The following is a 14,989-nucleotide window of genomic DNA, read 5'->3' on the forward strand; positions in this document are numbered from 1 at the left end:
AGTTTTCTGGTGGAGGGACAGTTGCTGTTTGTGTTTAATATAACAAGGGAATAACTTTTTAAATTAATAAAAATAAGCAAAAGAACACAATTGTCTGGGAAATATCCTTTTTAAATATATATATATATATATATAATAAAGTTGATATCAACTCACTCTGTCTGACTGCCTATTTCAAATTATAAATACGTTACATTTCTCACTTCCAATTTCTTGGACGAAGTTGAAACTGGACATTTAGTCACTGTTCCTAACAAAACATGAATCAACTTTTAAAAATTAACCAATTCATTAATTAAATAGTGGTAATTATTTTATTTAGTTTGATATCCAAAAGGGAAATAAATATTACAATATTGAGATATATAGCTTTATTTTAAATAGTTTTTTTTATTTTGGTTTCGTCACTGTCATAGTGTGATATTAATCGATTGTTTTAAAGTAGGTAACTGTGACGATCACACTTGCCGGGAATTATATTATCAAACTTCTTAATTCAAATGAAATGAAGAAAGAAACATCTCTCTGTATTATCTCTAAATCTTCTTTAATAATACTTCTCCAACTTTCTTATATATATAACTTTTTATACCAAATCTTAAAGGTACACAAAACTTCACTTATAATACTTTAGCTACTGTAACTTCAATTAAGGTAACTTCAACCCCTATTAATTCAACAAATATCACTACAACTCATAAAACTCTAATTAATGGACCCGCTAATATCACAAAACTTATAACTCTACCAAACCATTTCTAAGCGAGGACTAAGCGAGGACCCCGTCTAAATGACTTCCCCCTAATTTATACCTTTCTTAATCGTACATTCCAGAATCATGGAAACTTCTCCCCTAATTATTTTAGTAACTTTGACCTTTTAGAAGCTGACGTGTGCTATTTTTTTTTTTCACTTAACCTCTTTCCTTGATTGGATACCTAAAATTAATGTGTTTTCGCCGAACACTAGCACTTGTTTGACCTCGAGCTTCTAGAAACTGGTCGAAATAGGTCACAGACTCGATTCATGACAGTAATAATTTCGATAGGTCTATACAGTATAAATCCGTTTGCAGTAAATACAAAGAGGGCATGTTAATGTGATGATAAAAACATATGATGAAGATTATTTTGAAATATGAATATGTTATTACTGAAATAAATTTAGCAACAGAGTGTTCTCTTTAGTCAGCGTATAACTACTGATTCTATTTATCATGTGCCATTCTGGACTTCTCTTGCTGTGAATGACACTCAGACTTCTAGACTGGACACTGGCCTGCTTCTGATGCTCTTATCTGACACCAAGTGTAAAGCCGAAGGATGTTTCTCATTGGGGTACGTCTGGTTTTCTTGCTGCAGGTCAAGGTCAGAGTCGTCTGCGGTCCCCATGCGTCGCTTCCTCGGTGAAGGCCACCAGAAACAGCTCACGGAGCTGCGCAAAGCCGGGCTGCTTCTCTGCTGGGAGTCATCTTCGGAGCCGACTAGAAGGACAGAGGAGCTGCTGGAGCCTTGTGGGGATGGCTCTGATATCAGCTGGAATAAATAGACGGGAATGTTGACAGCGTTACTTAATGGAGAGACCAGGTATCAAAGTAAACTTTCACTATGTAAACACTGTCCCCTTAATCAACAATTCAACTAGTTCAATTCGTATACACAGAACGTGATAATAACCTTAATTAAAATGTAGTTTTTAATTGAGCTCTATTGTTCTAGTACTCTGTATTTAGACTTTGAGTTTAAGACCCCGTTTACATTCTTTAAACAAGAAAGTTCAGTAAGAGAGAAAAGAAGAGATAGGAAGATATGAAAAAATGGGGTGGCCATGTAATAGAATCTCTAAAGAAAAAAGTAAGAAAAGAGAAAGATTTGGAAAGATGCAACATAAAATTGGATACGGTGACTGAGCGGTCCCGGGTTCAAATCCTGGTGAAGACTAGGATTTTTAATTTTGGGATTTATGGGCGTCTCTGAGTCCACCCAGCTCTAATGGGTACGTGGCATTAGTTGGGGAAAAAAATAAAGGCGGTTGATCGTTGTGCTGGCCACATAACACCCTCGTTAACCGTGGACCATAGAAACAGATGCCTTTTCATCATCTGCCTTATAGATCAGAAGGTTGGAAGGGTAACTTTTAAAACTGACAAAACAAACAATGTCAAGGACACTTTATAGAAATATCGCTGTTGCCATCTAAATGATAAAAATAATTCTGTGCTAGAAGCGAACAAGTTTTGAATTTTAGTCAGAAGTACAAACATTTTTATATAATTTATTTAAACACTTCGCTTTACAGCGCTTCCGTATTATGTACAGAGGATACACCAAAAAGCTTATTATTTACGGATTCACTTCCATGTATGGAAATCTCCGACATGAAAAAGACATTTCTATACTTTTCTTTTGCAAATTTAAATTTACTACCAATCGTAAATAAGTTTAAATATGTAATAAGTAATTGTACTTACAGATGTATTTGGGTCGGAGGATCTTCTTCTTAATTTCATATTAATTCTGCTGAAACAGCGAAGGTCTTCCCAAGAAGACGTTCTTTTGGCGGACGCTCTTTCAGCGCCGACACCTGTCTGAAAGTATGTGCAATCATTGTCTAACTCCATCCCCAAGGGGATGTCACTCCCATCAGTTTCACTTTTGTCATGCAGCAGAAACGTGACTTTGGTCGGGTCACGTTGAGTAATTTTACGTTGATCTTCACCTACGGCTGGAGGAATAGAGTCATTCCCTTGGCGTGAAAAGATTCTTTTATTTTCCAGGCTGTTTAGATTGACAGGAAGTGTTAGCATGTTCACCAGCCTTAGAGGGTCTTGAGCCTTGACCTTCTTCGTTACCTCTTTTCTCACGTCATGGAGTCTGGGGAAGAATGTCTTCATCTTGGCAGTGTCGGGAAATGTCTTTACTCCAATGCTGCTGTTAGACTTTGACTCAGAGAAACTGTTTGACAGAGTCTGTGTTTCATTGACTGGTGAAACGTCACATGATGAAGACTTTGATATATCTATTAAACGGGTATCCAAAATTTGAATTTCAGACTGTTGGTGGACATCAACGTTGACCATAATTCTCCTTTGACTGACAGATTTATTGAGTTTTTCTTTCAGCTCTTGCTTCGGAGTCAAGGTTTTAAATTGTTCTCCACATTCGCCTTCTGCCACACTTGTAAGAAAATTTTTCCCTGCCAGAATCAGCTTCCTGTTAGAAATACACGCTGGCGGTGTTGACTTATTTGAATTCCCGATAGCTCTGTAAAGTTTGTTGTCAACAGCAAGTGCTGAAAACATTCTAGGACTACTTTTCTTTATCATCACCGATGGGCTGAGCTTTGATTTTGTTTTACTGTACAGCCGTGACATTGTCATATACTCTGATGCCTCTGATTGACTTTTCTTCATGCTAGTTACCATGTCTGTTTCGCTATATCGGCGCTGTCTGGATATCAAGCTGCTAGCCGATCCGCTGAGGCTAACCGATTTCATTGAGCTGGATGAAGAATGTCTACGCAAAAAGACCTCCGGTTGCGCTAATGCGTGGCCTAATGGATTGCTACTCAATAAAGATGGTGGTGCTTCAGAGGAAGTGTCTTGTGCAATTTTTCTTTCAGGGACTTCATCAAAAAACACATCGTCCAGGTTCGTATCAGCGTAGGAAATGCTAAAACTGGGAGAGCTACCGTTCTTGTTGGACATGGTCAACGATGCCGGTGAGCTGGACTCAGAATCCAGTAAAGAAGGTCTAAGGTTCGACCCACTACTAGATACACTGACCTTTTGCTGACCCACGTAGCCCGAATCGTCTGACAGAGTGACCGTGTAAGAGTTGGATGTCTCCTCTTTGGCTACCTCTGAGCCGCGATCTATTGCGAGATTGGAATGCTGGGAAACTTCAGCTGTTGCTGCATTGAGCAGATTGATTCTCTGAGCAATAGCGTCGTCTTCGTCTTCAGTCACCACATCGTCAACCTGACAAGATTAAACAAAGTTTCTAACGGTATTTTTACAAAGCTTATATTAACTCACTGTGTCTGTCTGCCTGTCTGTCTGGTAAAAAGTTTGTGCACCTTTTTTTTCCCACACTTTTCTTGGATCAAGTTGAAACTTTAAAACAATTATTTATTGTAACTAACAAAACATGAATCAATTAAAAAGTTGTAACTATTGGTCAATTAATTCTTGGTAAATTTTATTTTGTTTAATATCGAAAAATGGAAATAACTTCTACATTCTTGAATGATATTTGTAAGTGGGGAGCTCTGTTTTTTAAAGGGATTTTTATATTTTGCTTTTTGAAAACAAACTGGTAATATATAATGATTTGCCTTAAAGGCTATACAGTAAATACAAATGTTAAAATATTTTATTTAGATATGAAAGAGAATATAGATAGTAAACGAGAAAAAAAACAACAACTACAATATTGTTAACGCTACTGCATACAAAAATTACTACAATACCAACTACACTAAATATCAATATAGCAAAGATGTCATAAGACACCGATCACAAAAGACTTTTGGATATTTATGATTATTTGCTCCTTTGGCAATTAAATCGTTGGACATTATGAAACTTACTGTTGTTAAGTTGGTATGGTTAATATGTGTAAGTGTATGAACGTATTTCTTGTGTGCTATTGTACAAATGTTAGCCAACATCATGTATTGGTTCTGTAGTACACAAGTGTTAATCGAGTTTCCTCAGGGATAATAAAGATTATTATATACGTATTTATATATATCGTATCTGCACACTTGTATTGCCTTGTCACTGCGCTGTGGTCCGATCTGGTTGGTAAACCAGTGGAGGAAAGAGTTATTGGGAAATGGTTTTTGTACTACAGCTTTCAAATAATAAGGCTACAAAGACAGTTTGTGTGGAAACACAAACTCAAAATCGGCCCCGAAGTGGTCCACCCAGGCAGGTAAAAAGGCAGGTTTTAATATTTTCAGAAACAATATCAGAATGAAATTCTATCAAAGACACATGGCAGAGTAGAGTGGAGAAAGAAGGTTGAAGGATCTGGTGTGGTGCCCCAGCGGTCCACAGGCCAAAGGATAGGTGATAGTGAATATGAAGTTAGATGTGAAATTAGCCTAACTTATGTCTTACAATGAATGTATAATTGCTCTAATTGTTTTGTTTAAGGGACGATCTCTTATTCCTCAAGGAAAAAACATTTCCGTAAAAAAAAAATCCTTTAGTTCTGTATTCTATTGCTGACTGTGATAATTGCAGTTTACGCGACAATATGAAAAATTACTTATTAATTGTTGTTTTAAATTATGTCTAATTTATATGCATACTAAATAGAATTTTTCTCTTAAAAAAAAAAGTTAAATTTTTTTGTGTGAATGTAGTAGTTAGTATAACAGAACTTATTTAACTTAGCAATACAAATGTAAAAAAAATAATTTTTTGACAAAAATCTAAAACCGTTTGCATAAATGTGTTCAGTATATGGTGAAATGACTGTGTCCTTACTAAAGAGCCTCCCGTGTTTGTTACTATTAATAGTGAATAGTTGTAAAAGTGGTGTATTTTTATGAAAAAACTGCTTGCATAAGTGATTTTAAAAATGAGATTTTTCGCTTTCAGAAAAGAAAACAGTAGCCGTTGCATCAGAACTTTGAATGGTCTAAAATATTATGATGTCGGATTATCACTATCTTCTCTAGTTTACGAGATCTAAACGGGACAGACGGACAGACATTCCACACAAAACTAATTGCCTCTTTTCCTCTTTCGGGGGCGCTCAAAAAACGTACCCAATACTGACTGTGTCCAAGATTCTGGGTGAGGTCGATATGGCCCAAGGCTGAGCTTTCGGAAATGAGACCGTCCAGCCATTGAGACAGGTAGGTAAAACTTGGTCTAGAGGTTGGTACTTTCTCCCAACATCGCAGCATCACAGCGTACCTGTGACAGAGGAAATAACTCCTTAAACATTACTATATATCAAAAGCAAGAACTATAGCTCAAACATAAGAAATAAGTAAGAAAGCTCACAAAATATTAATAATACATAACAAGAAAGATAACTCATGAAATTTTATTTATGTGGGAAGATAATTAATAGATATTAAAATAATGAAATATAAAACATCACAAACTTATACACGTATATCTGCGTACGTTGGTTCTACAAATTGCCGGAGAAGGTATGAATATAAGCACTCCACTACCAATAACATACATCCCAATAGTATATATCTCAGATAACATTCGACAACCTGTGTAACTCACAGCATTCACATGTAACTCAGATATTGAGTCCAACGGAACTGTTTTCACTAACAGAAGAATGAGCGAAGGCGACTAACTAGCACCTAAACCAGTAAGCTTCAATCAGGAATGGGTCGTTAGCTATGGCTGGCTACCCAACTAGGAGAAGGAAATCTCTAATTTCAAACCTTTGCTGCCTTGCAGCTATACCCAATCATGGGGAATGACATCGGGACTCAATCCTGAAGAAAATACCAGGAGCCGGAGACCCCCAGGCAGTTTGCAGCACTCAGTGCTACACCTTGGTAGAGCCTGACACTGACCTCAAACTAGCACTCAGTGCTACACCTTGGTAGAGCTTGACACTGACCTCAAACTGTATCGGCACTTGACGTTCCTTTGGATACACCAGCTGCGTGGAGTGGTGGGGGGGGGGGGGGCAACAGATGTGTTGGCGACATCGTTCTGGGTATAATATCTATTTAGGTCCATAGATTATACATTTCATTATCATGCACACCTGATGGACCAAAAAGTTAGCCATTTAGAGATTTCACTATTACTGCAAATGTTTTATGAATAAGACAGAATCCTGCTAGATCTGTGTACCTTAGCAAATTTGTTTTTCAGGAATAGTGACAACAATAACATTGTCATATACAGAAGTCAACAAACAATTACGTGGAATGGTGAGACATGAACTGTTAAATTGGAAATTTTTCTGTGTCCAAAGCCAAATATCAATTAATCAATTAGTTAGCCGGGATACTTTTTTATCGTCAGTTCTTCCCTTTGAAAAATGAGTAGGTATATAAAAATGATCGCTATTGTATTACACAGTAACAATGTCAGAGCTCGTCCTCTATGTCTGTTATATCCAAACAATGATCCTATTCATAATGATGTCCATTTAAATCTTATGTATCTTCTTATCTTATAAAATACAGACGTTACTTCAAAAAAGAAGATGATTACGTCCTACGCGTCATGCATCTAGTCATGCATGTTAACCAATGACTTAAATTCTGACAAGTCATTGGTTTTCCTGGCTGACTCAGGCAACCCATTCCATATCTTAATACCAAACGGGACAGAGAAATACCACCACAGTAGATTATATTTGCGCCTTTAATCCACATTGAGGAAAATATTTTAAATCTTCAATTTCTGCTCACAGAAAACAAAAACTCTTAACTTTATAATTATATACGAAACAAACAAAAGCATTTTATTGAAAGACGAACGCCTTTATATTGTTGCTTTGTTTCTTTACATTTTTTGTTGTTGTAGTTTTTGCCACTTGGTTCGAATGTCTAGCCCCCTGTGGTCACGGCAAATGTTGTAGTCTGAACATATTCATAAGAGTCTTCACCACGTCTTAGTCAAGAAATGTATATCGCGCGAAGGTTAGAGATTATGTAGCAGTCTCAATGATTTAGGAAGTGGGAAGAGAGGTGGCTGATGATTGATAGACTGAAGTGAAACAGAGCAAGAGCGACTTGACAAAAAAAATAGAGAGAAGGGGGAGAGAGAGAGAGAGAGAGATGAAAGACATAAATGCGGATAGCTTTGCAGACTTGTCATCTCGTCAGTGCACCCTCCCTGTGGCCAAAGAGGGATCCATATTGGACTCGCCTGACCGGGTACGCCCATCGCAAGAGGGGGGCTTTTTGTTTGGACCTCCCTAGGATATAATTATGCGGAACGTGGGGGGAAAAGAGACTGGATCTGCTGCTGGTCTACTTTTCATTCCAACAGCTGTGTTTCTTTGTGGGGCGAGTAAAAAGCCCCCTTGTGGCGATACCTGACTGGTCTACATAACTATCCGAAAACTATTGTTCATTTCGTCAAACTACCTGAAAGGGCGCCCCATTGAACGCGCCCCAATCCCAATTCCGAGCCCCATTTCACTCTTTCAGAACGAGGTTTGGGGCTGCGTATGACTCATTTAAAAAAGGGCCAGCGATGATTGGCACGAATTTGTTTTAGTATTCTGAGGTAGAACAACTGCTTACGAGTCGTAGGAATTTTAAGATCAATTTTTGTAGGAGTATCGAGAGAGATTGTTAGAATTTCCATATAATAGAATTTCAATAAAGTAAAGTAGGGTTTAAATAGAATAGAATTTCAATAAAATAGAAATTCAATAAAATAGAATTTAAATACGTATTATTTCAATACAATAACATTTAAATAGAATAGATTTTCAATAAAATAGAATTTAAATAGAATAAAATTTCAACAGAATAGAATTTAAATAGAATTTCAATAATAAGGAATTTCAATAAAATAGGATTTAAATTGAATAGAATTTAATTAGAATAGAATTTCAATAAAATAGAATGTCAATACAATAGAATTTCAATACAATAGAATTTCAATAGAATTTCAATACTGTATAATTTAAATAAAATAGGATTTAAATAGAATAGAATTTAATAAGAATATAATTTCAATAAAATAGAATTTCAATAGAATAGAAATGTGATACTAAGATCAGGATGTCACTGCCTCGCTGGTGTGTTCATTCATTTCGAATATTTCTTTCTCCTTTCAGGCACAGTGAATGCATACAATAAATTCATATTTCTTACTGCTTACAGCTCCATTTCCGTATGGGACGTTTGTACTAATCCTCGACACCTACAGATGGTGTAGGAATAGCATTAAACATTCTTTTACACTTCTTTGATATCTCTAGCTTAGAAATAATACACACACGATTTGTCAATATCTACTCATCTGCGTCCATCTTCTTGAAGATATGTACACTGTCTAATCTCATAATGCTTTTTCATCAAGATAAGAAGATAGATAGACAGAGAGAGAGAGAGAGAGAGAGAGAGATAGAGAGAGAGAGAGAGAAAGAGAGAGAGACTTTAAGTAACATGCATGCATGGATAGATTTAGAGTAGGGCGTAATTATTTTCTTTTGGAAGTGACGTCTGTAATCAATAAGACAAGAAGATAGTTAGACAGAGAAAGAGAGAGAGAGAGAAAGAGAGAGAGAGACAGATATGGAGAAAAGGAAGTATAGGAAGAGCAAGGTGGGGAAGAGTGAGTGAAGAAGAGATGGAGAGAAAGAGTGAGACATAGAGACAAATTGACAGAGAGCCGGAGCTAGGTTTGAGGTGGGAGAGAAAAGAAAAAGGATGAAAACCTCACCCAAGTCTGACTAAGATGAAATAACTTCTACACACCAACTGAGAAAATTTGAGAAGATGAACAGCTTCAAAAAAAAAAAAAAAATCCCCCCCCCCTCCAATAAATACAAGAAATCAAACCTGAACACGCCACAGGCATCCACTGGGGGAAAATATAAAAAAAAATATTAGTTAGGGGGGAAGTGAGACAAAGGCACCCCATGCAGAGCCCCATTCACATCTCTCAACAATAAAGAGGAGTAAAAGAATTGGGAGGTGGGGGAGGGGGGGTAGAAGACAAGAATACCAACATAGAGAAGAGTGGGGAGGGGGGGGGTTGTGTTGCACTCAGTCTTTGAAGCACTGCGGATAGTGTTCTAGTTCAAATCTATTGTGTTCGCAGGGGTGCCATATTATTGGGAAGCATATATCATTTTTTAGGAGGCATGGATAGAGAGTCTGAATAATAGTGTGAAGTTTTTATGAGTTTTTCGTGGGTATTTTTTTTAGGTTTAAAAAATGTTTTTGTTTTTTTTTATGGTATTTTCTACAGTGTAGACAAGTTAGCATAATTCATACCATCCACTTATTTGGTCCTTAAAAAAAATGTTTGTTAAGCAATAGTTATTTCTATGCCATAGAGGTAGAAAGTCTTGTCTGGTTACTCATCATGGGCAGCAGGGACGGCTTTAAGCATAGGCAAGCTAGGCAGCGCTTTAATTGGTGAGGACCCCCGTACTAGACTAAAAAAAATAATAACTTGGATTAATCTCAAACATAGCAGAGCACTAGGGCTCTATGTTTACTAGTCTAACTCTGTCTCTACTGTGACTCTACGTTTACTAGTCTAACTCTGTCTCTACTATGACTCTACGTTTACTAGTCTAACTCTGTCTCTACTGTGACTCTATGTTTACTAGTCTAACTCTGTCTCTACTATGACTCTATGTTTACTAGTATAACTCTGACTCTACGTTTACTAGTCTAACTGTCTCTACTATGACTCTATGTTTACTAGTCTAACTCTGTCTCTACTATGACTCTATGTTTACTAGTCTAACTCTGTCTCTACTGTGACTCTATGTTTATTAGTATAACTCTGTCTCTACTGTGACTCTATGTTTACTAGTCTAACTCTGTCTCTACTATGACTCTATGTTTACTAGTCTAACTCTGTCTCTACTGTGACTCTATGTTTACTAGTCTAACTCTGTCTCTACTGTGACTCTACGTTTACTAGTCTAACTCTGTCTCTACTGTGACTCTATGTTTACTAGTCTAACTCTGTCTCTACTATGACTCTATGTTTACTAGTCTAACTCTGTCTCTACTCTGACTCTATGTTTACTAGTCTAACTCTGTCTCTACTATGACTCTATGTTTACTAGTCTAACTCTGTCTCTACTATGACTCTATGTTTGCTAGTCTAACTCTGTCTCTACTATGACTCTATGTTTACTAGTCTAACTCTGTCTCTACTATGACTCTACGTTTACTAGTCTAACTCTGTCTCAACTGTGACTCTACGTTTACTAGTCTAACTCTGTCTCTACTATGACTCTATGTTTACTAGTCTAACTCTGTCTCTACTGTGACTCTATGTTTACTAGTATAACTCTGTCTCTACTATGACTCTACGTTTACTAGTCTAACTCTGTCTCTACTATGACTCTATGTTTACTAGTCTAACTCTGTCTCTACTATGACTCTACGTTTACTAGTCTAACTCTGTCTCTACTATGACTCTATGTTTGCTAGTCTAACTCTGTCTCTACTATGACTCTACGTTTACTAGTCTAACTCTGTCTCTACTATGACTCTACGTTTACTAGTCTAACTCTGTCTCTACTATGACTCTATGTTTACTAGTCTAACTCTGTCTCTACTATGACTCTATGTTTACTAGTCTAACTCTGTCTCTACTGTGACTCTACGTTTACTAGTCTAACTCTGTCTTTACTATGACTCTATGTTTGCTAGTGCAGCAATGTGTGGCTGGTGAGAATGGTGATATATGGATTTCATTTATTAATTTTATTTGTTGATTTAGATATAGACCAAGGCAGATTTTTTCATTTTATAAATTGCAAAATTTTATTTTATATCGTTGTTTCTTTTCAATTTTTAAAAAATTCACTCAGGGTTAACAAATGTTTGTATTATTATTATTGTATTATTGTTTGTTCTTTTACAGTTGGGGCATTATCCTTTTTTCTCTATTCTAGTCATGAAAAGTATTCGACATAGTCTCCCTTATTGGAACTCTTCAGATAAGTTTCCTGCAGGAAAACAAAATAAAAGGAAGAATCGACGACAGATAGTAATTTGGGATGAAATCTGCGGGCCACCTGGCCATAAAAATATTGAAGTGTATCAAATTTAGTCAAATATTTGGAGCTCACGTGACGCCCGTAGCAGAAGAAGGTGTAGCCGGTTGACATTTCCATTCTCACCGACTCCCATCAGAAAACGCCCTCCGCTTCCGCCTCTGAAAGCTTTCCACTTTGGCTCGGCTTGCCATTTATCATCCTTCGCCTCGATTCAGTGTCATCCCGGGGTACGCCCATGTCAACATCATCCGCGCCATTTATTATTACATGTACTGTATAAAGGGGCGGGAAATATCTGGCAGCAGGGAGGTGGTCGGACTTGGGGGAGGGGGGTGCCTGCAAGAGAATGGTCGACCGGAAATAGGTCTTCGCTTAGGTGAGTGGCAGCACATGACACAATGTAAAAATTATATTAAATTGGAGATAGAAGTATATATAGCGTGTACAAAATAGCCGACAAAATAGTGCGAAATTTACAACGAAATAGCGCAAGACAAAATAACATGGACTTATATTTATAATACGTGGGAGATTGTCCTGTAGTCGATCTCTGAAATTCCATAATGCTATCGGAAATCTTGGAATGCGGTGTCGTCTATAGCGACCTAGAGGATATATGATTGTCCTCCTAGCAGTCTTACAAAAATCCCTACAACATCCGGGCCGGGCATCATTTAGTTGAAGTAGTTCTCCGAAGGCAGGGGGAACATCGGCAGGAGGAACAAATGAAAAGATTAACATCTTCACAAACATCTGCACATTTTTTTATCACCAAGATTCGTAGCTTGAAGTGATCTGCAGAGTCAAATATATAGGACTTTTTGTTTAAACGGCAGTAGTACCTGTCATTTGTTTAAACAGCAGTAGAGCCTGTTACAGACGTACGGCACAATGATGCACTGTGGTGAAGACCTGTATGAATAACTCAGTCGCAGCCTGAACCAGTGTGGATAAAGAAGGTAGAGGTTTTAACCGAAAATCCTCATATATATTGAAATTATTCATTTTGCTTATTCTTTTATGTTTGCATAATCTTTTTTTTTTTACGATATCTAAAGTATTTACAAGTAGTATCAAGGATTAACCTCTTTAGTCACTTGAGAACTTGCAAAGAGAACAAATCGACTCTTGAGACGTGGAATGCCACGCAAAGACTGCAAAATTACTTTAAAATAATGATCAAATTTTTATCTTTGTTGTGCACTATTTTGTCCGGTCTCCGCCCCAAGTGTTATACCAAAAGATAAAAAAATGAATGAATTTAATTGTTTGGCATTAAGCAATAGCAGTAAACAATAATGACATAGACATTAAGGGGTTATTGCAAAGATGTTGAACTTTGTAAAACGTTTGCATCATGACACTAAAATAACGTTGAAGAAAACCAGATGTGGTTTAAATAAATTATGTTTTAAAAACGGCCATAGTTTTATGAATATAATTACGATACGGATTTGTGATGTAATATTTAAGTTTTCCTTCCGGGGTTACTACCAAGGAATTGGTGAAATGAATCAATAACTCCATGACATTGATCTCCTTCTATTATAAAAGCGATATCACTACGCGCCCTCTCACCGCTAGGTCAAAAAGTGTTTTTTTTTTCTCCTTTTTTTTTTTATCTCAAGTCCTGGAAACTGTAAACAAAGCTCAGATATTACACCCCCAATGACTCACTTCAAGACATGTACTCTGGATGTTGCTTTTGTCCACTCGACACTGGGGTGGGGGGTGGGGAAGAGAGGAGAGAAAAAGATGATTGAAACTTTGTCACGTGACTAGGATTAGGAAAATAAAAACATGCACACACACACACACACACGGTATCATATATATATATTTTTTTTTTACATTCCATGTATGATTATTTGAAACATTAAAATACTGAGAATGCCAGGCCGGTGTGTCCTACAATGTCACGTCTGCAGATCAAACTGGATTAAAATCCTGACCTCAGAGCCTCCCCCCCCCCCCTGCAGGGTTGTACCCATTAAGAAATGTCCTTTGGTGTATTATGTTGGTTGTTTTTTTAACGAAATTATGAATAGGGGTGAGGGGGGGGGGAGGTAATAAGGTTTGTACATACGAGTGACATAAAGCTTCTAACAACAACTGAACTCATTTTAACTCAGCAAAGTATGTAGTCAAGTGGAGCACCTGGCCAATCAACACATCTTTGAACTTACAAAGAAAAAATTTAGATTTAGAAATTGGAGCCCTATATCCAGCATTTGAATTATTAAGTGCAACTAGAAAGCTAAACAAAAAAATACAAACTACTTATCATATTCCTAGTCAACCAGTTCCACAGTCTAAAAACTCATAATACCTAGGTGTTATAATAAATAAGAGCATACAACGGAATGCCTATATTGTCGATATTACTTGTAAAAATCAAACAAAATATTAGGATTTTTTAAAATACATTTTTTTACAAATCAAACAAAAACATAAAACTAAAAGGTTATTGAAACTTGAGAAGGCCAACATTACATTATGCATCCTCTGTGTGGGAATTCTCAACTCCAAAAACATAAAGAAACTCGAAAAACATACAAAATACTTTCTTTAAAAAAAACAACTTATATTAAGCTTAATTGTATCCATTTGCTTGGATCAGCCATGTAATTATATGCATGATTGACCTAGACAAAATAAATCTGTGCGAATAGAAATATTTTTACCATTGGTTTTGTTTAGTTGTTATGGTTTTATGGTCCTATCAGTTGTCTGGACCAGTTGTAAAAGGAGAAAGAAGAAGGGGGGTATCTTGGTGAATGTTTACATGGTTGTTTTTTAAATGCATATAAAATGTTCACTCAGAGCTCAAGAGTCCTCAAGGGGACTAATGCAACTTAGACCAGCACATTTGTTTACAATTTCTTCACCTTGTTAAAGATACCAAACAAAATAATTAATTACCAATAGTTAATTAATTAATTGGTTAATTTTCTTTTCTTGTGATGTCAGATAAAAAAAAGTAATAGTGAAATATTTCAGCTTAATCCGAGATTGGATGTGGGAGAAATACCGTGTACAAACGTTTTAAACAGACAGACAGACAGAGTGACTTGATATAAGGTTTGTAAAAAGAACAGACACAAAATAAAGTCGTGAGATTTATAACAAACAAATGTTCAGATTTGATTAGAATAACACCATTAGTAAAATCCCTAAATGTAGAGACTTGCTACGAAAAAGTAAAGTAGCAATTATTCATAAAACACTAAACCATAATTTAAACACAAAACTAAAACCTAATAAATGCTCAAAAGACG

General features: G+C 36.5%; 1 protein-coding gene across 2 annotated transcripts in view; it reads right to left on the bottom strand.

Annotated features, from left to right (window-relative positions):
• Positions 1-375: 375 nt before the first annotated feature.
• Positions 376-14,989, bottom strand: part of LOC106070668 (uncharacterized) — a 75,930-nt gene continuing 61,316 nt past the window's right edge. For both annotated transcript variants that reach the window (XM_056022341.1, XM_056022339.1), the window contains exons 24-26: positions 5,782-5,932; positions 2,471-3,979; positions 376-1,535 (exon numbers count right to left, since the gene is read on the bottom strand). In XM_056022341.1, the coding sequence (XP_055878316.1) occupies positions 1,254-1,535; positions 2,471-3,979; positions 5,782-5,932 (1,942 nt within the window). In that variant the 3' untranslated portion in view covers positions 376-1,253. The remainder of the gene's footprint in view (positions 1,536-2,470; positions 3,980-5,781; positions 5,933-14,989) is intronic.

Source organism: Biomphalaria glabrata, chromosome 3 (assembly GCF_947242115.1).
Source record: "Biomphalaria glabrata chromosome 3, xgBioGlab47.1, whole genome shotgun sequence".
NCBI classification, from domain to species: Eukaryota; Metazoa; Mollusca; class Gastropoda; family Planorbidae; genus Biomphalaria; species Biomphalaria glabrata.